The sequence below is a fragment of the Anolis carolinensis genome, chromosome 3, assembly GCF_035594765.1.
Source record: "Anolis carolinensis isolate JA03-04 chromosome 3, rAnoCar3.1.pri, whole genome shotgun sequence".
In the NCBI taxonomy this organism is placed as follows: domain Eukaryota; kingdom Metazoa; phylum Chordata; class Lepidosauria; order Squamata; family Dactyloidae; genus Anolis; species Anolis carolinensis.
In genome coordinates this window covers 252,130,756-252,156,587 of record NC_085843.1, presented here as the reverse complement: position 1 = coordinate 252,156,587, position 25,832 = coordinate 252,130,756, and the positions used below count along the sequence as shown (strand labels likewise).

The following is a 25,832-nucleotide window of genomic DNA, read 5'->3' as shown; positions in this document are numbered from 1 at the left end:
CAAATGGGCTATCTGTGCTGTGCCCGTGCGCACAGCACAGATAGCCCATTTGGCCCTTACTTCCTGGTCGCGGCCGCCGATCGCCCGGCGGCCGCGACCAGGAAGTAAGGGCAAATGGCCTATCTGTGCTGTGCGCATGCGCACAGCACAGATAGGCCATTTTGCCCTTAGTTTGTAGACTAAGGGCAAAATGGCCTATCTGCTTGTAGCGGTTTGGCGTGGGCGCGGGGATTGAAGCCCCGCGCCAACACCGGAGGCGTCGGTGGCGCTACGGGCCGCTGTCGACGCCTCGACAGCGCCCCTAGCGGCCAGCGCCCGAGGCGGCCGCGTCAGCAGCCTCGTAGAATCAACCGGCCCTGGATACCACTTGAAGCTACTTGGCAAATATTCTGTTTAAGTGATTGGATGGATTATCATCATGACATTCATCTGATATCTTCAAACATAACTGATGCCCACAAAACTTTAAAAGTATAAATCTTACATGACAGAAAAGGAAAGCTGAAAAGGGACATTTTCATTTTCTGCAACAGCAAAAGTAATTGTTAAATTACAACTTGCAATCTGAAAGAAAACCAAGTCTTTTCCATTTTAGAAAGCTTCATCACTTGTTTATTTGGTGACTTGCACTTGATTTCTCCTAAAAGGGGCTATTTAGAAACACGTCATAGTCAGTGTTGCACCAGCTCTCTGGATAGACAGAGGTTAGATAGTGATGTTTTCATTTTACAGCAGAGTCTCGCTTATCCAGCCTTTGCTCATCTAATGTTCTGTATTATCCAATGCAGTCTGCCTTCTGCCCGGATCCACAGCTGTTTCTCTAGGCAGCAACGCGCAACGGGCCAACACACCCAACAACAACACAAGTGCAGCCACACTCCCAAACAAGTGGCAGACTTATTGTAAAACATGTTTGGGTGCTTAATTTGTTGCTTTGGTGCTTAAAATCATAATGTAATTTGATGTTTAATAGGCTTTTCCTTAATCCCTCCTTATTATCCAACATTTTTGCTTATCCAACATTCTGCTAGTTTTCCAGGGGGTTTTTAAGCATAGACTGGATGGCCATCTGTCAGGGGTGCTCTGACTGCATTTCTGCATAGCAGGGGTCATGGACTGGATGGCCCTTGTGATCTCTTCCAACTCTATGCGGGCTAAAACATTTTAATTCAGGAATACTTTTAAAGAAGAAGGTTTTTGAGTGTGCTGTGGTTTTTAGTTTGAATATGTTTTATAGGGATTTTAACTGCATTTTAAAATACCAATGATTTTTAATTCTATTTTAATGTTTGTATATTTGTAGATTTTAAATTGTATTGCATACTTTAAATGTAAGCTGTTTTGAGTTCTTGTGGAGAGAAAAAGCAGGGTATAAACAAACATGATGATGATGATGATGATATGGAAGTACGTATGTATAATTTAGTCTGGTTCCAATCCAAAGGCAACTAATAATAAATTAAGATATAGTTGGTTTCCAAGAAGAAAACCCAGTTGAATTTAATTAAATTTGAGTAAATATGAGATGGGACTAAAGGAGAGCAGTATTTTTAATGGGTAGGTAGACAGTTGCAGCCAGCCAGGGAAATGTACCCATGTATGATTATAGAAAACACTACCTCCTAGTTTTTCTCTTTCTGGGCTCTTACACTTCCTCAAGGCCAACCCTGAAGCTATCACAGCTGTCATGATTTGACTTTTTCATAATTAGGTCAGTAATAAATGATCAGAGGCATATTGCAGTTCGTAAGAGAAAGTAACAGACAAGCATATCTGTTGTTTTTAGAAGGTAACCAACATACCAATTCATGCAGTAAGTTCTCTTTCCAGCCACACAACAAGTACCAATATTAGAGTGAGATAATAGTGCTATAATTCCCATGTCTTAATGAACCGAAGACCTGACTTGTAAAGAGATAACACATTTGGTGAAATTCCAAAACACTTCACAAAACCTTTTGCTAAGCTTGGTTCATTGTAAGTGGCAATGCTTCACCTTAAATAATACCCACTTTGACGACACTTACATAAACAAACACTACCCTGTTTACTCCATTTTTGCAAGCTTGCAGATGAGGCTTTAGTCCTTGCACGTAAAAAACTGGTGACATCGTAATACAGAATTTCCGTGGACCCAGAATTGGCAGAGTTCAAAATGTGACAACCATATAATACAGCAAATACAAACAACTTATTTCAAGAAAGTGCTTTGCATTTTACCAGAAACAAAAAAAAGTCAAAATATTGCACTATTTCATTATAGTACAGCATTGGTATTTTCAAGTTCATGGTACTAATAAGGTTTAGTTTTAGTCACATTACTACAAGTTCATAAAATCTTTTTGGTTTAGTTTAGTTCTCTGTTGTGCCACAAAATGAGTTTAGTTCTCTCATGATGGATTTCTTTAATTGGATTTCCTCATGCAAACTTGACAGCGGCTGATTATTTTTTCCAGTTCTCCAGCTTTCAGAGTCTGCGGCAATGGTTTCCTATAAAAAGCAAGAAACAACACAATGTAGTGAATATAACAGAACATATTTTAATGGCAACCCTCTTATTATAACATTTGGTTGATAAAATCTTTAGAACCAGACATAAATAAATAATAACCAGTTGGTCATAGACCAGAATATCTAGCGAGTGGGATCAAGTCTAGCAGGCAGATCAGCAAGCAAAAATATTTATGACTTGATTCATAAATAGCGGCAGTATGTGAAAAGGTTTTATCAGCCAACTAATAGGAGGCTCAAGACTTTATTATCAAAGTTAAGGAAAACACAGCCATAATTTGCATCTATGAAACTTGTTTAAAAGAGAAAAATAAATATAAATACAGAATGTAATCCTTCGAAAATGCTTAAAGCATTATGTTCAAACATTCACATAATATACTGCATTGCTTCAGTTCTAAGATGCTATTGATGGTAAGATCCACACTATTTTCAATATTACCATCAACAGGAAAGATTTATTTTTATATAAAAATATATAATATATAAATATATTGGCCCGGGGCTGTGGCGCAGACGGGAGAGCAATGAGTCACTGACCAGGAGGTCATAAGTTCAAGGCCCGCTCGGAGCTGTTTGTTTGTCTTTGTCCTGTGTTAAAAAGGCATTGAATGTTTGCCTAATATGTGTAATGTGATCCACCCTGAGTCCCCTTCGGGGTGAGAAGGGCGGAATATAAATGATGTAAATAAATAAATAAATAAGAAAAGCACCTGTAAGCTAAAGACGTACCCCATTTTAGAGATGTTTATATGGGCGGGGAGTATGTCTTAGAAGGGAAGAAATAATAATGAAAGGTTTTGATTTGCAGCTCCTATAATACTTCTTGCATAGGTTGGTTAGAGCTGAAGGGAATTGTAGACCAACATGATTTTGAGGACCATCCCTGCTTTATGTAGCAACCAAATTAATGGCCAATTAATTATCAAATTCAATACATTGCATGGCAATGACTTATACCGGTAGGATCCCGTATACGGGATATATATGTGCGTATGTGTATTGCCAGATACTGACAGTTGTTCTCCTTGTTCTTGTGTTGCATTGTACACAGGTGTAATTTTTGCTTCTCTTTTGACATCGCTACTATATTCCCTTGCCTGGTTCAGTTGTGTAAGTAATTTTATGTTCTGTATATGCACATGTATAAGTTGACCTCATGGCTAAACCGAGGGCAGGTTTTGGGGCCAAAATTATGGTTTTCAATATGATCCATTGATAAGTTGAGGGTAATTTTGAGGCTGCTGCCATTTTCTCGCTCAGGCATTCAGAAAGTCCAGAACTGGCATCACATTGCAGATAGAGTAATGGGGACTGCATGCTTCTTGTAGGTTCTCCTAGGGCAGACTAAGCTCTGGCCTTTTACCACTCTACTCAGGGAAAGGAATGATTCATATAAGAGTTAAAGTAACAGTACTCATATTGACATACAGGTAAGGTGACCCATGTTTTTTGGGTTCATTTTTGACAGAAATGTCTAAACTTATACATAAGTAAATATGGTACCTACTAGCAACACAGAATAAGGGAGATCCTTATAGGAGATATGGCACACTTGAAAATGCATTTTGAATACTGACATAAACAAGGTAGTATCTGTTTTCATAGGGAACTAGAACTTTTTAGCATTGACTGTTCTGTTGTGCTTTATGCAGAAGTGTCTGTTACTGAAAGAAGTGGTATAAATGAGCATACCTGAACATTCTTCTTGTGTTCAGCGAGGCCAGCCAGAAGCTGTAGGAGTTTGAGTAATAACTGCATGTCCCTCGTCCATGACATTCAATAAATGGAATGGCATAAAAGTTCTCTAAGCATGACCCCGGAGATGCCAGAGCTTGTCCGGAAGCTTCTGAGCCTGCACCTGTGTACTGTAGCATAAAAATATTCAATAAAGACCTGTTCACTTTTATCATTGTGAAAATAAGAAAGGGTCATTTTAAAATTAGTGTACCAGGTATTAGTATTGGGATAGGCATACCAGAGAAGGTAGAGTCCACAAAGAATTATCACAAACTAGGTTTATACAGCACATTATAAATTTACCTAGTACAAATGTTTAATCTCAGTTTCTGAAAGCAAATGCAGGAAACACTTATATTTTATTGTGAAGCAAAACATTTTGGGAGGCTTGGAGTGAGTTAACCCCCCCCCCTCCAATCTGGTTCATTACAGGTAGAACAGCTGGAGAGCTGAAACTAAGATGGAACAATAGTCTAAATACAAATTTTAAGTTCTTTTGACTTGCCAGTTTTGTAAAAAAACTACCCCACCACCTCCAACACACATAAACACCCTTCCACCAGACTGGTACTTTTCTTTACCATAACAAAAGAAAATCCTCTCCATAGAGACTGCCATTCCTGAGGACACGGTGGAACTGAAGTTGTCTGACTGTGGACTGCTATGACCATTGCAGGGCCTTCACAGACAATACACCTACAAGATAACATACAAAATCGTTAGCGGAAAATATGGCCCGTAAGAAAGGAGGAAACAACAAATTGCACTCTAACAACCAACTATATTTCAAGGGACAACCCATTCTTAATTTTTCCTACATTTAGTATCAATCATGTTATAAGATGTACCAAATCTGGCAACCAGAAGAAAGTACACAAATCAACTATATACATACATAATATGTTTTTCTTTAAATTTTGGTTACACTAGACCTTAACTGTGGCAGCTATTGGCTTCTCTGCCAGTGGCAAAAAGAATCCACCCTATCTCTTTAATTATCTTATTTTCATAATGCATATCCTACCTTACTTCCAGTACAGAATACTACCGGTAGACAACATGTCATGTTTTAAAAGCACAATGCAATGAAAAATCTCTTGGGGAAAAAAAAATAAAACAAAGAGGTCAATTGGATGTCTTGGGGGGAATTCTACAGCTCAAGAGCAGCCACCAAGAAAACACTCTCCTATGGGTGCATCTACACTGTAGAATTAATGCAGTTTGACATCAGTTTAACTTCCGGGGCTCAATGTTTTGGAATCATGGGAATTGTAGTGTGGTGAAGCACCAGCACTCTTCAGCAGAAAAGGCTAAAAGCTTTGATTCCATAGCATTGAGCCATGGCAGTTGAAGTGATGTCAAACTGCATTAATTCTGCAGTGTGGATGCATCCCATGTCCTCACCAAATGTAGTTTTGATGGTGATAGGATCAAGAAAAAACCTTTCCATATTTGAGTAGGCTCTAGGTTTTAGCCTGAGTTTTTAAAAAGGTGTTGAAAGTGCTAACCTCTATAATGGCGATAACCATGGAAGCCATCAGTACGCTGTTCTAACTTGCAGCTACCAAACACTAACTGATTTTGAAATAATTTTAGATCATTTTTCCTTATTGGGTTACTGTGAGTTTTCCGGGCTATATGGCCATGTTCCAGAAGCATTCTCTCCTGACGTTTCGCCCACATCTATGGCAGGCATCCTCAGAGATTGTGAGGTGTATTGGAAATTAGGCACGGGAAGTTTATATATCTGTGGAAGGTCCAAGGTGGGAGAAAGAACTCTTGTCTGTTGAAGGCAAGTGCATTGAAAAGTCTTGCAGCTTCAAGGCCTGGCTGATTCCTGACTGGGGGAATCCTTTGTTGGAAGGTGCTAGCTGGCTCTGATTGTTTCATGTCTGGAATTCCCGTTTTCAGAGTGTTGTTCTTTATTTAATGTCTTGATTTTAGAGGTTTTTAGTTTTTTAATGAGTCTTCTTGTTTTTATTTCCTGTGAGGCATTCATTGTTTCATTTTGGATTTATATTTTCCACAATACTGTACCAGATAGAGTTTACAAAGTTCCGGGTAGTTTTGGCTTGGAAAGACAATTATGATCCACTGCATGTTTTATCTACTCCATTCCTTTCAAGAAACAAACAAACAGCTGTGCTAAAGTACTAAGATGAGAGCAATGCAAGTATTGAAATACTACCTGCTAATATAGGGTTCCAAGGCTTTTCCAGAAATAGGCTTCATATCTGAAGGCATTGGCTCTGCTGTTGACAGCCAGTATGAATAGTCATTGCGAGAAGCAAATCTACAAATGTTATTGGGATTACATACTAAAAAAGGCATGGTGGTAAATCTTTGAAGACAGCTACCAACTGTACCTGGAAGAATCAGAAGAGAAGCTATAATGAGCTCTGAATTGTGTTCCAAAATGTTCAGAAATCATGTACTATTGAGCAATAATAAAGAAATAGACTAAGTAACTGTGATGAGTTTTATGGGATTCTGAGTGCTGAGAAGGTGAGGAGATATTTTGGCTCTAGAAAGATAATAATGCTTTCGCAGCACTCCAGTGATGCCAATTCGTTGCAATGGAAGATGTTTTGTGGGTCCTTCTAACCCAAGCATAGGCAAACTTCAGCCCTCCGTTTTGGACTCCATCTTCCACAATTCCTAACAGCCGGTAGGAGGGCTGAAGTTTGCCCATGCTTGTTCTAACCCCTCTGCATATTTATTTCTTTTATATCCCAGTGTTGTATCCAAGGAGACATAGGGACATTTGTTGAATACAAAAACACTCACCCAAGTACTGAGTGATAGGAAGGATTGAAACAGGAGAATGAGAAAAGTTAGTTTGAAGAAGCAAACGGTTGGGAAACTCCATTAACACACTCAAATCTGGGGGAACAGGAAGTATTTCAGGGGAAATCCTGTTATCTCATGGAAGTTCCTCCACTCAATAACAAAGCAACTATGATTGAATGATGGGAAGCTCCACTTAGAAAACTAGCCATAAAATAGAACAAATGAAAGCATCTGAGGTTAATGTGATAGTGACACTTTCTTCACAAGATTTCTGGAAAAACAAATGTATAGGAGTAAAATATCAGTACATTGAGAAACATGAGTATTAACTGAAATAGCCACAGAAAATAATTAATGGCTCTGTAACCCCTTTTCTTCTCTTTGACAATAGGAGAAACAGCTACTTTAAATAAGGCATCTTTCGCATGCAAAATCATCTTTCCCAGCACAAGTAGCACTAAAGAAATTGTTTTCTTACTGAGTATGCAATCTTGTATACATTTATCTGGGAGTAAGTGCACTGAAAACAATGGGATTCTGAGCAAAGATCTGTAGTGTTTATTATGCACTCAGATTTGAGGAGTGCATAATTAATATTCACAAATAAATAAATACACAATGAGAAGAGCATGTTTATAGAGATACCGAGGTCTTGTCCATGTGATTGTTCATTCCCTTGTACAAAAAGAAGAGAGTATCCACTGTAGATCTGAACTGTTCCAGATGGACATGAAGGGATCTTTGTTGTCTGACTATGTCGAGAAAACATGAAGCCCCTTTTTGGTGGACCTGGTAAGGAAGTCCCTGGGAATCCAGGGAGCCCTTGTATTCCAGGAAACCCAAGCAATCCTGGCAAACCTACGGATGATTTAATAAAAATAAGTGGGTAAGTATTACATATATTTATGAGTGCACATATGGATGAAAATTGTGTATGAAGAAAACAGATTATTCAAATTTTTCAGAGCCAGGCAAATATAAGATTACACTGTTAACACATTTCAGTTAAATTAAATACCTTAAAGGAAAAAAAAACACCCATTAACCCCCTTTGTTAAGTTTGTCAAATCAAAAAGTAAATATTTTAGAGATACCTGACATGAGATGTCCTTTTTATATGTTAGTTCTTTACACAGTTGAAGCACATTTTCACATATTTCAATATACTGTGATTTGTGTTAATCACGGATTGTTGCTTAAGACACAAATTGTAGGTGACCAAACAATTTGTCACTTGTCCTCCCTATTTCTAGTATCTTTCTTTACTGCCTCTTTTGTCAGCTTCTCTTTCAGAGTAGGAAGCTGAGAAAACAAGCAGGTTTTCAGATGCAATGTTGCAACAAACTATGGTTTGAACAATCATAGTTTATAAACAAGTTAGAAATTAGGGGTACAAATGGTTTGTAGCTAGTTAGGATACTAGCAGAGACTGGTCTGCACATCACAACTTCAATAAACCACACTACAGATTGTCATGACATACAAACAAGATATTTTTGTGTTTTCCCTTTCTAGGTTAGCTTTATTATATTCAAAATTTCATCACAATGCAATTTCAGTGTAGCACTTTTTGTATTTTCTTTGCAATACCTTTTTGGCCTTGAAATCCCTTGTCTCCTTTTAGTCCAGGTGGCCCACCCACACCTGGAATCCCAGGACGACCTGGTTGGCCCTTTATACCTGGAGGCCCTAGGTTCATAAAAATAAATTTAAAAAAAAACATGTTGGCATGCTGAAATATATCAATATACATATAATTTAGCTTTTTGGTTTCCCCCCTAAAACACAATTGAGAAATACAACGTATAACATGGAACTTTGCAGTGAGACTCATTTACAGTTTCTGTTTCAGATGGGAGAAGGGCCAATAATAATTTTAATTATTGGCAGACCTCTTTCTTACAAGGTTCTACCCCTCCCAACAAAAAATAACTGATATGATTGCAAATAGTCAGAAAGAACTACAAAGGTCACAATAAATATGAAAGTTAGTTGTTGCCCCAGAGAGAGCTTCAATACAGCTAAGAATAAATTACTTCCTGTATTATTTATCTGTTGGGAAACAGCGAGAGAATGCCAACATCAGAGTGATTTGGCCAACCATGACAAATATTCCATTGTGGCAGATGCATTTTTTCCTAGCTGCCATGACCTAGGTGCCTCAAGATGGCGGCGCGCTAACAGCCTCCATGATCAGCTCCGCTGGGGAGGATCTTGAACCGCTGCTAGTTTCTAGTTTGGGGGCCTCCATCGTCACCAACCAGAGGGGTGAGATTGGCACGTTGTCTTGGGGGTTTTTTGGCCTACCGTGAGAGCTATTGGAACTATCCCGAGGGCTGTGGTGGATCGGCGAGGAGAGGAGGAGGAGAGAGGAGTCCCGTCCGCCATTCCAGCGGTGTGATCGGAGAGCGTCTTGAGCTTGCAGCGTGGAGTTGCAGCATGGAGTTGCTGGCGGCGGCAGGAGGGGTGAGCATTGGACGACTACCCCAGCGTTGTTGTTGGTGTGTTTGAGGCCGCACCGGACCGGGCGGCCTCTGCTGGGCTTCCTCCCACCCTCGGCCGGGCGACCTCCTCGGATCTGTTCACCGGCCTGGGCCCGTCGACCTGGGAGGCCTATCTCCATCTCAGCTCCAGCTGGCTCCTCTTCGGCGGTGTGGGGCGCGCCGGACCGGGCGTCCTCTTTCGGCCCTTGTCAGCTCCCACGGAAAGGGCTAGGCCTCGGAGGCCGCGCCGAACCGGGCGGCCTCCCCTCCCCCCCCCGGGCCTTCCCCTCGGCCTTCATAAAGACAACTTTGGAAGCCGCGCCGAACCGGGCGGCTTCCAGGCATTGGCCGTAGCCTTTTGCTGGCTGCTCAGGGAGGAAAGGTCTAGACCTCCGGAGGCCGCGCCGAGCCGGGCGGCCTCCCCTCCCCCCCTGGGCCTTTCCCTCAGCCCTCGTCGTTCTTCTGACCTCGTGTTGCTGGGGAAGACACCCTCGTCAGCTCTGCTCTCCTGCCTCTGGAGCCTACATCAAACTAGGTGGCCTCGAGACATCTTTAATTGGGAGGACTTGTATGAAGCAGCATTTATAAGATCCTCACAGTTTGCAGCCTGCCAATTTTTTTTTTCCTCCTTTGTGTGTGTGTGTGTTTGTGTATGTGTGTTATACAGAGTCGGGAGTGAGAAAGTTTTTATCTTTACTCAGGGAAACAGTATTGACCGTGATAGGTAGCGGGTTCTTAACCTGGTATTAATGTCATAGGAAGTATTCACATAGGATTTGAGAATACCGTGAGTTTACTGATTGGTAATTGATGGTTTAGAATGTGAATTGATGGTTTGTGTATGTTGGTGTATGTACTGTTGAGTGAAAGCTTTGACGGAAAGAGACAACAGGATTGAGGTGCTAATTTTGAAAGATTAGAGTGGTATACTATAGGAAGGTTTTTTGAGAAGGTAATAAGAAATGAGTTGGAAGGAAACTCCGGGCAACAATGAACTCTCGCACTTATGTGATCTGTTGGGAAAATCGTTCGGTACCGTCTTGCAGCAGCTGGAAATACTGAACGCGAAACTTGACCACCTCTTCCAAGGAATTTCCCTGATTGTGAAATATCCTTCTCCTACAGACACTATAACAACTATACCAACCAGGCTTATTAACTTGAATGAGGAAGTAAGCACTCCGGAAGACCAGGGAGAAATTAAGCTCAAGGAGCAGAAAGTAGTCGTCGGATCAGGCCTTGGAGTGACTGGAGAGGAGGGTGGGTTTTTATCTGGGGGAGTGGGTTGGGGGAGGGTGGATGGGAAGGAAACCAACAATGTCTTGCAGAAGCCGAACAATGAGCTGCCCTCTGAATTGGCCGGACAATCTTTGGATACTTCCTGCAATTCTCAGCATCTTTTACAAACAAATAATAATAATAATAATAATAATAATAAAACTTTATTTATAACCCGCCACCATCTCCCCAATGGGGACTCGGGGCGGCTTACATGGGGCCATGCCCAGACACCATACAATATAACAAAATAAAACAATATATCATAACACAATATAATAGTACAAAAATAATCATATACATTACAACACAGATCAGAGCAGACAGGGCGGGCCACATGAACATTTAATTAAAAACTCGGGAGAGAGAGGCATATAAATAAAGAGAACAGGGGTATAAGATGGAACAGTCCAAATAGTCCAAAGAATAAAATCCAAGGGGAGTAATCAAAGGTATATAACATTTACTCCCCGAAGGCACATCGAAAAAGCCATGTTTTTAGATCTTTCTTAAAAGCCAATAAGGTGGGGGCTTGCCTGATCTCAGAGGGCAATGAATTCCACAGTCGGGGGGCCACAGCAGAAAAGGCCCTCTCTCTCGTTCCCACTAGACGGGCCTGGGATAAAGGCAGTGGCGAAAGAAGGGCCTCCCCGGATGAGCGGAGGGATCGAACAGGTTTATAATAGGAGATACGGTCACGAAGGTAGGTGGGTCCCAAACCGTTTAGGGCCTTATAAATGATGGTATTCACCTTGAATTGGGACCGGAAGGTGAACGGCAGCCAGTGGAGCTCCTTGAACAGGGGAGTAGATCTCTCCCTGTAGCTCGCCCCTGTAATTAATCTGGCCGCCGAGCGCTGAACCAGTTGTAGTTTCCGGGCCGTCTTCAAGGGAAGCCCCACGTAGAGCGCATTACAGTAGTCCAGTCTAGAGGTAACTAAGGCATGCACCACCGTGGTCAAGTCAGACTTCACGAGGTATGGTCGCAGTTGGCGCACAAGTTTGAGTTGTGCGAAGGCCCTCCCGGCCACCGCCGACACCTGAGCCTCAAGCGTCAGCGCTGAGTCCAGAAGGACCCCCAAACTGCGGACCTGTGATTTCAGGGGGAGTGCAACCCCGTCCAGCACAGGTTGCCACCCAATACCCCGATCCGATAAGGTTGCAGTGGAAGTTTCAGATTCATTATTGAACAGAGGCAGGTGGACTTCTAAGCGAGCAGTCCAGCTATCTCTTGCACAAATTTTATCCATAAGCTGGTCGGAGGTAAAGATCAAGACTATCGACTGGCTTTGTAGAGAGTATCAATCCTGGAACCGCTCCTTATCTCTTATCATTGGCTTGGAAGATAAAATATTAAGGGAAAAATTGTTTTTGTGTGGGCCCAAACTGCAACAATGGGGCATCACTCTCAGGAGGGTTCTAGTAGACCCACTGATTCGCCCCCTCGACATCGGGCTGAGCATTGATATTCAAGATTCCCCAACTCTAAGTCAGACTTGTTCTACCTCCCAGGCCCACAACAAGACCCCACTCTTGCTTAGTCACCTTCCTATTCATGATGATGCCAAATCAACTGACCCCTCTCTCCCATCAGTGGAGAGAAGCTCCTTTTTTAAACAAACAAGTACCTTTGGAGGCTTTCCTTTCCAGGACAGCTGACTAGTCCCGGTAATTGGCAACCCCACCCAGTTCTTCCATCAGGGGGAAGAGGGCTCTCATGGAGGTGGCCCCATTGAAGTGATATGGGGGAGGAGAAAGCACGGTCACTATCAACCCAGGGAGAAGCGCAACAGAGTTTTTGCGACCCTGGAGAGGTTTAGGTGTGGTAGTCTTCAGGACAGACCCCCCAACCTTAAGGTCCTGCTTCTAAACGCCAGATCCGTCAATGGTAAAACAGCTGTCATCCAGGATTTGATCCTGGATGAGGAGGCGGATCTGGCATGCATCACCGAGACGTGGCTGGATGAGCTGGGAGGTGTGAATCTCACCCAGCTGTGTCCTCCAGGTTTCGGGGTGCATCAACAGGCCAGGGTTGGGGGGCGGGGAGGAGGAGTTGCGGTGATCTTTCGGCAGTCCATCGCCCTGATCAGATGCGCCGTTCCGCAATCCCCGAGGTTCGAGTGTGTCTTCCTGAGGGTGGGAGCCCGAGACAGCTTGGGGATTCTGTTGGTGTACCGTCCACCCCGCGACCCAGCAGTCTCTCTGTCCGAGCTAGCAGAAGTGGTCTCCAATGTGGCCCTTGTCTCCCAACAACTGATAGTTTTGGGAGACTTTAACATTCATGCTGAGACCACATTGACAGGAGCAGCTCAGGATTTCATGGTTGCCATGACAACCATGGGGCTGTCTCAAGTTATATCTGGGCCCACACATCAGGCAGGACACACCTTGGACCTTGTTTTTATTGTGGACGGTGGGACAGTCAGAGTGGAAGAGCAAAACATTCTTCCATTGTCATGGTCTGACCATCATCTGATCTGTTTAAGTATCGCCGTGCCTTCTAACCTCCGCAGGGGTGGTGGACCCATTAAGATGGTCCGCCCCAGGAGACTGATGGATCCGGATGGACTTCTGAGGTCTCTTGGGGATCTTCCTGTCCTGGAGACTGGCGATCCTGTCGATGTCCTGGCTGATCGCTATAACAGTGAGCTATCAAGGGCACTGGACACGATCGCTCCCGAACGTCCCCTCTCACTGCGTAGAATCGCGTCGACTCCTTGGTTCACCGAGGAGCTGGCTGTGATGAAACGTAGGAGGAGGGGACTAGAGTGCATCTGGAGGAAATCTCAGGACGTGTCCGACCAAGCACGGGCTAAAGCCGCTATTAAGGCCTACTCCGTGGCTCTGCGAGCAGCCAGGAAAGATTTCACGACTGCCCGCATAGCGTCTGCAGCCAACAGGCCATCGGAGTTGTTCCGAGTTGTTGGGGAGCTCCTGCGGCCTCCTGAGGCCCAGGGGTTTCCTGATGACTTGGCAACTCGGTGCAGCGATTTCGCGCACCATTTTGCAGGCAAAGTTGCTCAGATACGCCGTGAGTTGGACTCCAGCTTAACTGTGGTCCCAGCGGAGGTAACCAAGGTACCTGTCTGTGCGATCTTATGGGATTCTTTCCGGCTTGTTCTTCCTGATGACGTGGAGGGGATTCTTGGGTCTGTGAGGGCGACCACCTGCGCTCTGGATCCTTGTCCTTCTTGGCTGGTGAAGCTGGCCAAAGATGGGTTGTTGGATTGGTTTGTGGCTATTATAAATGCCTCCCTGGTTCAAGGGTCAGTTCCATCCTGCTTTAAGCAGACGGTAGTAAAACCATTATTAAAAAAGACCTCGTTAGACCCATCTGTATGTAACAACTACAGGCCAATTTCCAACCTCCCATTTCTGGGCAAGGTTCTGGAGCGGGTGGTTGCTACGCAGCTCCAGGAGTTCCTCGATGACACCGATTTTCTGGACCGCTCGCAGTCTGGCTTCAGGCCTGGGCACAGCACCGAGACGGCTTTGGTCGCCTTGGTGGATGACCTCCGCAGGGAGCTGGACAGGGGGAGTGTGACCCTGCTGGTTCTCTTGGACATCTCAGCGGCTTTCGATACCATCGACCATGGTATCCTTCTGGGGAGGCTCGCCGGGATGGGACTCGGTGGCACAGTTCTGCTGTGGCTTCGGTCCTTCCTGGAAGGCCGTTCCCAGATGGTGAAGCTGGGGGAAACCTGCTCGGACCCCTGGCCATTGACCTGTGGGGTCCCGCAAGGGTCTATTCTATCCCCCATGCTATTTAACATCTACATGAAACCACTGGGAGAGGTCATCCGGAGTTTTGGAGGGTGTTGCCATCTCTATGCAGATGACACACAAATCCACTACTCATTTCCATCTAACTCCAAGGAAGCCCCTCGGATGCTGAACCAGTGCCTGGCCGCTGTGGCGGACTGGATGAGGAGGAACAAGCTGAGGATCAATCCTGACAAGACAGAGGCCCTCCTGGTCAGTCGCTCGTCGGATCGGGGTATTGGGTGGCAACCTGTGCTGGACGGGGTCGCACTCCCCCTGAAGTCACAGGTCCGCAGTTTGGGGGTCCTCCTGGATTCAGCGTTGACGCTTGAGGCTCAGGTGTCGGCGGTGGCCGGGAGGGCTTTTGCACAACTCAAACTTGTGCGCCAACTGCGACCATACCTCGTGAAGTCTGACTTGACCACGGTGGTCCATGCCTTAGTTACCTCTAGACTGGACTACTGTAATGCGCTCTACGTGGGGCTTCCCTTGAAGACGGCTCGGAAATTACAACTGGTCCAACGCTCGGCTGCCAGATTAATAACTGGGGCGAATTACAGGGAGAGATCTACTCCCCTGTTTAAGGAGCTCCACTGGCTTCCGTTCATTTTCCGATCCCAATTCAAGGTGCAGACCATCATATATAAAGCCCTAAACGGTTTGGGGCCCACCTACCTTCATGACCGTATCTCCTACCATAAACCTGCCCGATCTCTGCGATCGTCAGGGGAGGCCCTCCTGTCGCCACTGCCTTTATCCCAGACCCGCCTTGTAGGAACTAGGGAGAGGGCCTTTTCTGCTGTGGCCCCCCGTTTATGGAACTCATTGCCCATTGAAATCAGGCAAGCCCCCACTCTTTCAGACTTTAGGAAAGATCTAAAAACATGGCTCTTCCGATGTGCTTTCGGAGAGTAACTGTTACATGCTTTTGTTACGCCCCCATTATTTATCCTCTAGACTGTCTGCTATCTTTTCTTTAGTTCCCTGTGGTTTTATTCTTATCCTTTTTCTTATCCTTTTCTCACCCCGAGTTTTAACTGAGTGTCAGTGCGGCCTGCCCTGTTATATTGCTCTTTGGATTTTGTGTTGTACTGTATATGATTTTTTTTTGTATTGTTGTAATTGTATTATGATATGTTGTTTTTATATTGTGTTATATTGTATTTTTCCCGGGCATGGCCCCATGTAAGCCGCCCCGAGTCCCCATTGGGGAGATGGTGGCGGGGTATAAATAAAGTTTTATTATTATTATTATTATTATGACCTTGGGAATAATGACTGTGGCATTTGAGAGACCATCCTCAGTTCTGCTGAGAAATTATTTTCATGATTCTGTAGATTGCCCAGCCCTCCAGTGATGAAGACAAGTTTTCAGCACCTGACTTTACTATGTGGAAGATCTTTTGGATGCAAGCAAATCTACTTTATGTATTTTACCATCTTTAAAATACCTTGGGAGGGCAGTGTACCCTAAAAAGTGGATTTTTTCAAAAGTAGAAATAAATATATTACTTTCACAAACATTTTATCTTGACATAATGGGCACTCATGTGGCTGCAGAAGTGGAGGCTGCTTGCATTCAGAAAAACTATGTTAGTGCTAACAACCTTACCTTGGACAACACACTACTCTTTCCAAAACAAAATAACATTGAGCACACTGTTGCAGAAATCGTGTGCGTTTTTGTATTTTGCTTAGGAATACCCATCTGTAACTCATGTAGGAGATATACTCTGTCTATGCCTTTCCTCTTTTTGAGTTAGGAAAACAGAAGAGAGATATTTGAAATATGCACCTGGCAGCCCAAGTGGTCCTCTAGGCCCTGGGTCTCCTACACTTCCTGGGATTCCTGGTGGCCCAGCTGGTCCTGGATCTCCTGGAAAAGAAACCGCTTTCCCAGCTGGTCCAGGCTGACCTAACAGGAATAAAGAGAGATATGTTTGACTTACATTAAAAATAAAAAGGGATGAGATGGAAAATTAGTTTGAGAGATGATATGAATTACCAGGTAGTCCCTTTGGACCTCCATGCCCTGCCACACCCGTTGGTCCTGGTGGCCCACGATTACCCTTCTCTCCTGAAAAGAACAATTTTGAACTTTATGTATTTATAACATTGAGAGTATTTGTTTAAAAAACAACCAAGTCTTGTGCTGTCCTAAAATCTGACACATTTATTATGGCATACAATTTTGAGAACCATAGTTCACTGCATACTGGGTACTTGAAGGGTTATGTTAGGGTATAATGAAGCTTTGTATGTGTTAAAGAAAAAACTACACTGCTGATCATAACAAGCAGGAGCTAATCTAAGTCAGCATCTACGGAAGCAATTAAGTTTGGACCACACCCGGTGGGGGGTGGCTGTATGTGTGTGTATTAGCTCCTGCTTTTGCTTTTGGTTTCGTTTTTGGTTTTTGGATCTCTCTCTTGGAAGAAGAGGCTTTGTATTTTACAATGCTTTTTGCATCTTGAAATGCTTATAAGGACTATGTAAGTTTGTTTTACTATAAGATTTATGTTTTGATGCAAGTTTATGTTTGGACTCTGCTGTAAAGAGTAACGTTTATTTTCTTTTCCTTTTGCAACTGTGCAAAGTTATTGTATATTTGGTGGACTAGGCTGAATTCCACTTGAAGTGCAACAACTTATGGCCCCAGTCCAGCCTTAATATTGCAAAGACCATAACAGGAAATTTATTTTGTTTCTACAATTGCTGTGGGGCTGAACTCCGGAAGATGGAGTCAGGTGTGAATTTGGCAGCATTCCCAATTTCCAGGTTGAATGGCAGTAATTACTCAATATGGAAGGTGCGTATGGAGAGTTACTTGAGAAGGGAATCTCTGCGGGACTGCGCTATGAACCCACTGCCACAGCAAGCAACAGCAGAGAGCACAGGAGAAGGCCAAGGCAAGTCTTATCCTTGGGGTGGATGACAAACAGTTGATCCACGACTGCAGTTTGCCTACTGCACATGACATATGGGAGCAGCTTAAGGAGGTACATGTCTCAGACTCTGCAGCAACTGTAGCTGTGTTGGCCAGGAGGCTGTACAGAAAGCATCTACAGAAGGGAGAGGAACTGAGAGATCATTTACAGATTCTGCAAAATGTATTTGTTGAATTGGAACAAAGGGACTTCCAACTCACTGAAGCAAATAAATGTTTTATTGTATTATCTTCAATGGATGACTCCTTTGATGGAATTGTAAATTTTTTGAAGTCACTCCCACAAGCGCAGCTGAATCTGCAATACATCTCTGTGAGACTGCTGGCAGACTGGGATAGAAGAAGAGACCGGCATTTGGAGATTACTAGCGCAGCTAGGCATGCCAAACACAGACAGCTGGCTGAGTAAGCAACAGAGCAAGAAAGGGAGTCAGTATGAGCAACAGGTTATCCTCTATTTTACACATTAGGATAATAGAGTGGAATGTAATCACTTCTCATGGAGAAATAAAATCAAAATGCAGATAGCTGATAGGTATTAAACGTAGCTAGTTTCTTATTGTGGTCATTCACAAAAAAGTTGCATGATAACTAAATCACAGGCATTGATCTGATTAATGTATATAATGTGGTTAAAACCCCACACAAATATCCTTAAGCCCCTATTCAAATTGTAAGTCAGAGAGAGCTGATTACCTTGATGTAATATACACCATATTGGAATTCTTCTCTGATTTTGCTCAGGAATGTCACTTTTTCTAAAAATATTTAAGCCAGCCTTGCTGAATCATATTCCTCTGTCTAGCTTTTAAGGTCTGCATATATGAGTCAGACTGCTGAAGCTAATTATTAATGGTATCAGGGAGACTCAATATCCTTTAAAAGATGTTCTGGTGTTCCTAAATGTACATTGCATTGTTCTTCCCATTAATATGCAATTAAAGTGGAGCTGGGATTCATGCAGCCTGCTAGAGATTGTTGGATACAATTCCCAGCAGTCACTATTAGGCTAGGACCTGCAGTCCAACATCTGGAAGACCTAATGTTCTCTCTCCTTGATTAGGAGTTTGTTTGTTTAAAATTTTGTTTTCTTTGTCACAAAGAAAAAGGAAACATTTTCCAGGAAGGAAACTTTATTATGTTCATAAGTGGCTTTGGATTTCTTGGCTCAGAAATGTCTACAGATTTGATCTGAATGCCTGAAGAACATTCATGCACCAGGCATTTTAAAAAGTAAAGACCATCTTTTTAGACGCATCTCCTTTTTCTTCATGGTCCTCTAAATGGGAATGACATTAGCAGTTCTATTAGCAGTGTCCCTTTATTTAGTGATTAAATATGGCAGCCTAACTTTTCCCAGAGGTAAATGGAGGCACAATGCGGGATACTAATGTCACAAAACTCCACAGCATTTGCAGTTACAAATAACCCACAACTGCTTAACTCTCAATTTTTGTTTCCTATGACTATGGAACAAAATGAATGGCAAAGCTATGAAAGGATAACTGGGAAACAGTGCAGAAGAGTCAGACTCACTAGTATGTTTCTTGCTGTTTTAGTGAGGGGCTAGGCTGCAGAATATTGTACTAGATTTAGAGTCATCATCAACGTTTGAAGATGACTCCAAATCTACAGAGCATGAATTTCAAAGGAAAAAGTGAATGCAATACATCGAAATAAATCAGCCTAGAAGTTGCATTTCTCATAATATAGAAAGTCCAAAAGAGTGTTACATTTGATTTTAGCTTGATTTTAAACCTTCACAGAAAGCAACCCTCTGGTAATGCATATTCCCATGTTCCTTCCTACCATGCAAGCATCATCAAGAGTAAGATGGAGCAACATTCTCCATTTGTCATGCATTTCTGTTTAAACAGCTTTGTAGATAGGTCTCAGCGGACAAGCAAATAGGTTGTAATGTCAATGGCAAGGAGTCATGACCTTCACCACTCTCTAAAAAAACCCACAGAAATAACACAACCCTGGGATCTCAACAGAAGAACCTGTTTGTAGCACTTCAAGTTGTAGTTAATTCATGAATGTGACAATATAGAACTTTTGAAATCGGTGATACCTTTTATGCCTGGAAATCCTGGGAAACCAGAATCACCTCTCTGACCTGGATAACCAGGAACACCTTCAGTTCCCTGCAAGTGAGATATAAAGATGTCAAGGACATTCTTGTGTTGATGACAGTATTACATGGTAGGCTGTTTGTTTGTTGTTTTTAGCAGGGCCTGTGAGAATGGGCTGAATAAAGGCAAAGAAATGCAAAACCTGAATGAGGTACAAACAGCATGAACTGTATGTAAGTACCGTGTTTCCCCGAAAATAAGACAGTGTCTTATATTAATTTTTGCTCCCAAAGATGGTCTAGGTCTTATTTTCAGGGGATGTCTTATTTTTCCATGAAGAAGAATTCACATTTATCGTTGAACAAAAAAAAAAGAACTTTTATTATATACTGTACAGTAGTTGTCATCACAAACCATCATAACCAGACAAACTGTGAATCTTATCAAGAATTTCTTGTTACTACCATTATTTCCATGTACAACAATCTATGGTATGTACATTTACCAAACCTGCATGCTCTGGTGTTCTGTTCGGCGGGCATGCTTCCAAACACAAACAGTGCTAGGTCTTACTTTCGGGGGAGGCCTTATATTTAGCAATTCAGCAAAACCTCTACTAGGTCTTAATTTCTGAGGGTGTCTTATTTTAGGGAAAACCGGGTAGTTGCAAGGAGACATAATCACTGCTTCTGCTTGTTAATTCTCCCTGTAAATACTCCCCCACCCTGCAATATTCTGTTATTTCAGGAAATGCACTTGGTGACAGAGATGCCTAAACTCTTTTGAAAAGATATCCATGATAGAGTTGATATTTCTGTATCTCTCTGTTTAAGATTCAGTATCTGCAAATACTTTATTGTTACTTAATAATCTAAGTAGCACAGTAGAGTCTCACTTAACCAACATAAATGGGTCGGCAGAACGTTGGATAAGCGAGAATGTTGGATAATAAGGAGGGATTAAGGAAAAGCCTATTAAACATCAAATTATGTTATGATTTTACAAATTAAGCACCAAAAACATCATGTTTTACTATAAATCAACAGAAAAAGTAGTCCAAAACACGGTAACATTATGTAGTAATCACTGTATTTATGATTTTGGCACCAAAACATCGCAATATATTGAAAACATTGACTAAAAAAACATTGGCTACTAACAAATTGACTGTAAATAAAGATAAAACTGCATAAATGAACTTTCAGTAGCAACATTGTTGGAAATTAAATCCATAAAAAGTTCAATGCATGCTGCCTAGAGAAACAGCTGTGGATTGGGGTGGGAGGCAAACTGTGTTGGATAATCCAGAATGTTGGATAAGTGAATTTTGGATAAATGAGACTCTACTGTATATCTCCTATTCATTTACCAAGGCAACTTAAAATAGAAACAGTTTGGCTAGAAGGAAGATTGGGACAAGACATAACCTTCAGTCCTTTCCATTCTTAGAACTAAAATGAAGTTGCTAGTCTAAGTATGATAGGCTACAAAGAAGATATTGTCTTTGATGATGAACTGTCTGTTGCTACTTAAAAGAAACATCTGTTATCCCATCCCCATGTAGGTATACTGAATTGTCAACAAATACCTGTAACAGCAATTAATGATTAACAGCCAAGACTATGAAGCTTCCCACATGCCTTATAATTACACATGATGTTTAACATTTTTTTCTTTCCCTTTGAAAATTGGAAAGTGCAATGAAAATGGAAAAATTGCTAATGTATAATAAAGGATATTTATCTCACTTACTGGTGGACCAGGTAGACCAGCATCACCCCTAGGTCCTGGTGGACCAGGTAAGCCATCTGTTCCTCGAACACCTTTGCTTCCTTTAATACTATAGGTGGGGAATCCAGTGGGTCCTGGGATACCTGGAACACCTATATGTTAAAAATGAAAAATGTTAAAGTACTTGCATTTGTACAGTGTTTAAACAACAACTTACCGTATATACTCAAGTATAAGCCAGTCCAAATTTTACCACAAAAAACTGGGAAAACATTGATTCTAGTATAAGCAGAGGGTGATAAATTTCAGAAATAAAAATAGATACCAATAAAATTACATTAATTGAGGCAACAGTAGGTTAAATGTTTTTGAATATTTACATAAAGCTCAGATTTAAGATAAGACTGTCCAACTCTGATCAAATCATTATTCTCATCTTCTTCAATGTATATGTGCTTATGTATCCTTTTAATAATAATAGAGTAAAATAATACATGTAATAATAATAATAATAATAATAATAATAATAATAATAATAATAATAAATACAGGAAAATAATACATGTAATAATAAATAGAGTAAAATAATAAATGCAATAATAATAAGATTAAAGTGAAATAATAAATGTATTAATAGTAATAATAATAAAACTAGAGTAAAATAAATGTAATAGTAGCAACAATAATAGAGAAAAATAATAAATGTACCATATATTCTCGAGTATAAGCTGACCCAAATATAAGCCAACCAGAACCCTCACCCGAGTATAAGCCAAGCGGGGCTTTTCAGTCTTAAAAAAAAGGGCTGAAAAACTAGGCTTATACTCAAGTATATACAGTATTTGGAAACAGACTTTAATCAATAAACCTGAAACCCATTTGTAGCAATCCTGTGCAGCATTTACTTTTCTATTGAGTTATTTTTTAATTCACACATTGCATGTACTTTAGGTAAAAGTAATTGTTTTCCCCTGTCATTAAGTCTAGTTGTGTCTGACTCTGGGGGTCGGTGTTCATCTCCATTTCTAAGCTGGCATTGTCCATAGACACCTCAAGGTCATGTGGCCAGCACGACTACATAGAGTGCCATTACCTTCCCGTCAGAGCGGTACCTATTGATCTACTCACATATGCATGTTTTCAAACTGCTAGGTTGGCAGAAGCTGGGGCTAACAGCGGGAACTCACCCTGTTCAGCAACTCAGCGGTATAACCCGCTGGACCAATAGAGGCTCCTGCATGTACCTTACACATACCTTATGCCTGAGTTAGATGGAAATACCTATATTCCTTTATCTAGGTCCGGGTTAGAAGAGAGCTGCTCCCCAGGAAACACTTAAAAAACCAGGTTTTGGAGGTATTTAAAAAAGGCAACTAATTTTTATTTCCTATTTCATTACTTATTGATTTTATTTATTTATTAAAATATTTATGCCCCACAATATATCACCCGATCTCAGAGTATCACACATATAAAAGCAATTTAAAGCAACTTTGAATGATTTAGAATTTTAAATTCCTGGTTAAAACTACCAAAACAGACAGGCAAATATACAGGCAGTCCCTGGGTTACGAACAAGATAAGCGATGTAGGTTTGTTCTTAAGTTAAATTTGTATTTAAGTTGGAACAGGCATATTTTTAAGTGTAACTTCAGTCACTTTTTTAGTTTTGGATGCAAAGGGAAGGGTTAACACCTCTGTGATATTTGTTTTGTTTTCTGTGCCCCTTCAGAAGATTTCACCTGGATTTCTGTCCCTGTGAGAATTGGATCTTGAAGCTTTTGGCTTGTTGTGGAAACAAGGATCAGTGATAAATCATCAGTGGAGACACTTTTTCTCCATGATAACTCTTTCAGGAGTGAATTTCCCTTCCTAGGGGTAGATGTCCTCTCACTTTCTGTTTTCTCACCCCAGTTTGTAACAAAGAGCCACATGTCAATTGGATGTTTGTAATACAGGAACTGCCAGTATGTGTAAGTGTGTGTGTGTATATATATGTGTTATACTTTCGTAGGATTATTCTTACCATGTAGTTTATCATGCTTAAAAATATTCATGTAGCTTCCTGATATCTCTGAATCTTCTTTCTCTGAATAGGCCTCTTCATGCCTGCAAATGGCTGTTCAGATAGACCTGTATAATAAAAGCTTCCTACCTGGCTTTCCATCCAGACCCGGGAGGCCACGGTTTCCTTTTGGGCCAGCAACTGCCATGCCTGGTTTCCCAGAAGGCCCTGTCTGCCCAGGTATACCAGGAGGTCCTCTAGGTCCTGGGTCCCCTCTGAGACCTTTAGCACCTGGACGTCCTGGAACACCAGCCATCCCCATGCTGCCTTTGATGCCTGTGAAATAGTGAGACCAATGTTAGTTAGATTTTTTTTAAAAAAAAAACAGAAACATTCTTGTGACATTTTCACAAAACAAAGGAGAAAAAGAAAGAAGGGAAGGAAAGGAAAGGAAAGAGGTAGGAGAGAGGGGGGAAGAGAATGAGGAAAAAAAAAACAAGAAGAATAAGTATTCTACACCTTTGAACAGTATCACTATCAACTGTAAAAGACTGACAATTACATGTTTTTGGTACCTGGCAGGCTGAATTACAAACCAATTAAGCAGTAATAATAAAGGTATTGTCTAGTTGTGTCCGACTCTGGGGATTGGTCTTCATCTCCATTTCCAAGCCGAAGAGCCAGCGTTGCCCGTAGACACATCCAAGGTCATGTGGCCGGCATGACTGCATGGAGCACCATTACTTTCCCACCTGAGCTGTACCTATTGATCTACTCACATTTGCATGTTTTCGAACTGCTAGGTTGGCAGAAGCTAGGGCTAACATTTCGCAGTAAACTGGGTGACCCTCATTGGAATAAGTAGGATTAAACTCATTTAAGATTTACAGTTCTAGCTGGAAAACATGTCTAAAACACGTGTCTAAAACATGTGTGATTCATGCCTTTGAACATTTTTTAAAGCATTAGTTAGTAAATAGTATGATTTTTTTGTAGATGAAATAATGGAAAAATATACCTGGGGGGGCTAGGAATCAACAATAAAATATAACTTTACCTTTCATACCAGGAATGCCTGGAGGACCAGGGATTATTTGACCCGGGGAACCTATGTAGCAACAATAAAGGTCAGTAAGAGAGAGGATTTCTTATTACAATAGTAGAAGAAAGAAAATCAACATAACAAAATAATGTCAATAAACAGTATGGATGAACGGTAGGATAAAGATGATTTTCCAGGATTCTAAATTAAATGGGGAACCTCCATGGATTTAAGAGAATCTCACTATGGACATTTGCCATGAACAGGTGGAGAATTGTTACTAAAATTTAAATTTATCTGATTTTTCCCTGACCAGATTTTGCCAATTTCTAGGACCATTACACAATCTGCGATTTTAGTAGCTCAAAGCTGATACTATATTAGCTTTTTTTTATTAAATGGGTTGAAATTACAGAAATACTGAAATTCATTTTTGGTTAATATAAAAATTTCAGTAGGAACTTCTCTGAAAATCTCATGTTAACTGAAAAAACACATCTGTTTTGAAAATGCACTAAAACTTACATCAAGATGGAAATTCTAATCTAAATAATGACAGAACACTTGTTCTCATTTTAAAGGTATAGATTCCTTTTGTTCTTGTTAATGGTAAGAGGATTATATAATAAATCTGAAATGTGTCCACCATCTTATATTACAGTTGTGTTCTATTACTTTTCAGCATCCAAAGGTGCACCCCTCAAAATGCATTAAAGAGGTGTGTATTAACAGTGATTTCTATGACTTTTGATCTATTTCAGAAAGTGGCAATGTTGGCATGAAGGTGGGTAGAAGAGGGGATGGGGTGGGAGGAACTTGTACATAGACCTCAGGACGCCTCTTCAAGGCTCCTGTAATTAAAAAAAAACAGGTTGAAAAAGAATGAAAACCTTGTTCTCCCTTTTCTCCAGGGTGTCCAGGAATACCATCACGTCCTTGGTTACCCTTTTCACCAACTGGTCCATCATCACCAGATAAACCACTTGGTCCTAAGGATTACAAATATCAAAAATTGCAGTATGAAAAAGATAGAATCCCCCCCCCCCCAAGCAGTTAGTGAAATGGGGTGAAAGGGAGGAAATATAGAGGGTAGAAACTCACAGACCTGGATAGCCTTTGATGCCATTTTGTCCTGGCAATCCTTTGCTACCTTTACGGCCATTATCGCCTGCAGGTCCTGGAAACCCTATAAATAGAATAAACAGGGTAACCATTTTAAGGGATGTTAGAGTAATGGCCTTTAATCTTTTGTAGTCTTTTATCATCCATTTTTCTGCTCTTTGGCTCCATTGATTTTCCTTCACTTCCTTGACAGGCATTCATTTATGCTGCTCCTGTGTGTGTGATTTCTATGCTGATCTCCACAAGAGGGGGATTTGGCAAAGTCGGCAAATTTTCATTTCTCTTTTACGCTGTAATTTTTTCTTTTCCTTCTGATTGTACAACCAGCTGTGTCTAGATGGGCCCTA

The 25,832-nt window shown here is 41.5% G+C and overlaps 1 protein-coding gene across 1 annotated transcript in view; it reads right to left on the bottom strand.

The window, feature by feature from the left end:
• Nucleotides 1-582: 582 nt before the first annotated feature.
• col4a3 (collagen type IV alpha 3 chain) overlaps nucleotides 583-25,832 on the bottom strand; it is a 107,104-nt gene continuing 81,854 nt past the window's right edge. The window contains exons 39-52 of the mRNA XM_008106255.3: nucleotides 25,469-25,549; nucleotides 25,254-25,352; nucleotides 24,379-24,429; nucleotides 23,472-23,657; nucleotides 21,338-21,468; nucleotides 19,585-19,657; nucleotides 16,569-16,640; nucleotides 16,359-16,478; nucleotides 8,632-8,730; nucleotides 7,687-7,899; nucleotides 6,440-6,617; nucleotides 4,833-4,947; nucleotides 4,207-4,379; nucleotides 583-2,490 (exon numbers count right to left, since the gene is read on the bottom strand). Of these exons, the coding sequence (XP_008104462.1) occupies nucleotides 2,406-2,490; nucleotides 4,207-4,379; nucleotides 4,833-4,947; nucleotides 6,440-6,617; nucleotides 7,687-7,899; nucleotides 8,632-8,730; nucleotides 16,359-16,478; nucleotides 16,569-16,640; nucleotides 19,585-19,657; nucleotides 21,338-21,468; nucleotides 23,472-23,657; nucleotides 24,379-24,429; nucleotides 25,254-25,352; nucleotides 25,469-25,549 (1,676 nt within the window). The 3' untranslated portion in view covers nucleotides 583-2,405. The remainder of the gene's footprint in view (nucleotides 2,491-4,206; nucleotides 4,380-4,832; nucleotides 4,948-6,439; nucleotides 6,618-7,686; nucleotides 7,900-8,631; nucleotides 8,731-16,358; nucleotides 16,479-16,568; nucleotides 16,641-19,584; nucleotides 19,658-21,337; nucleotides 21,469-23,471; nucleotides 23,658-24,378; nucleotides 24,430-25,253; nucleotides 25,353-25,468; nucleotides 25,550-25,832) is intronic.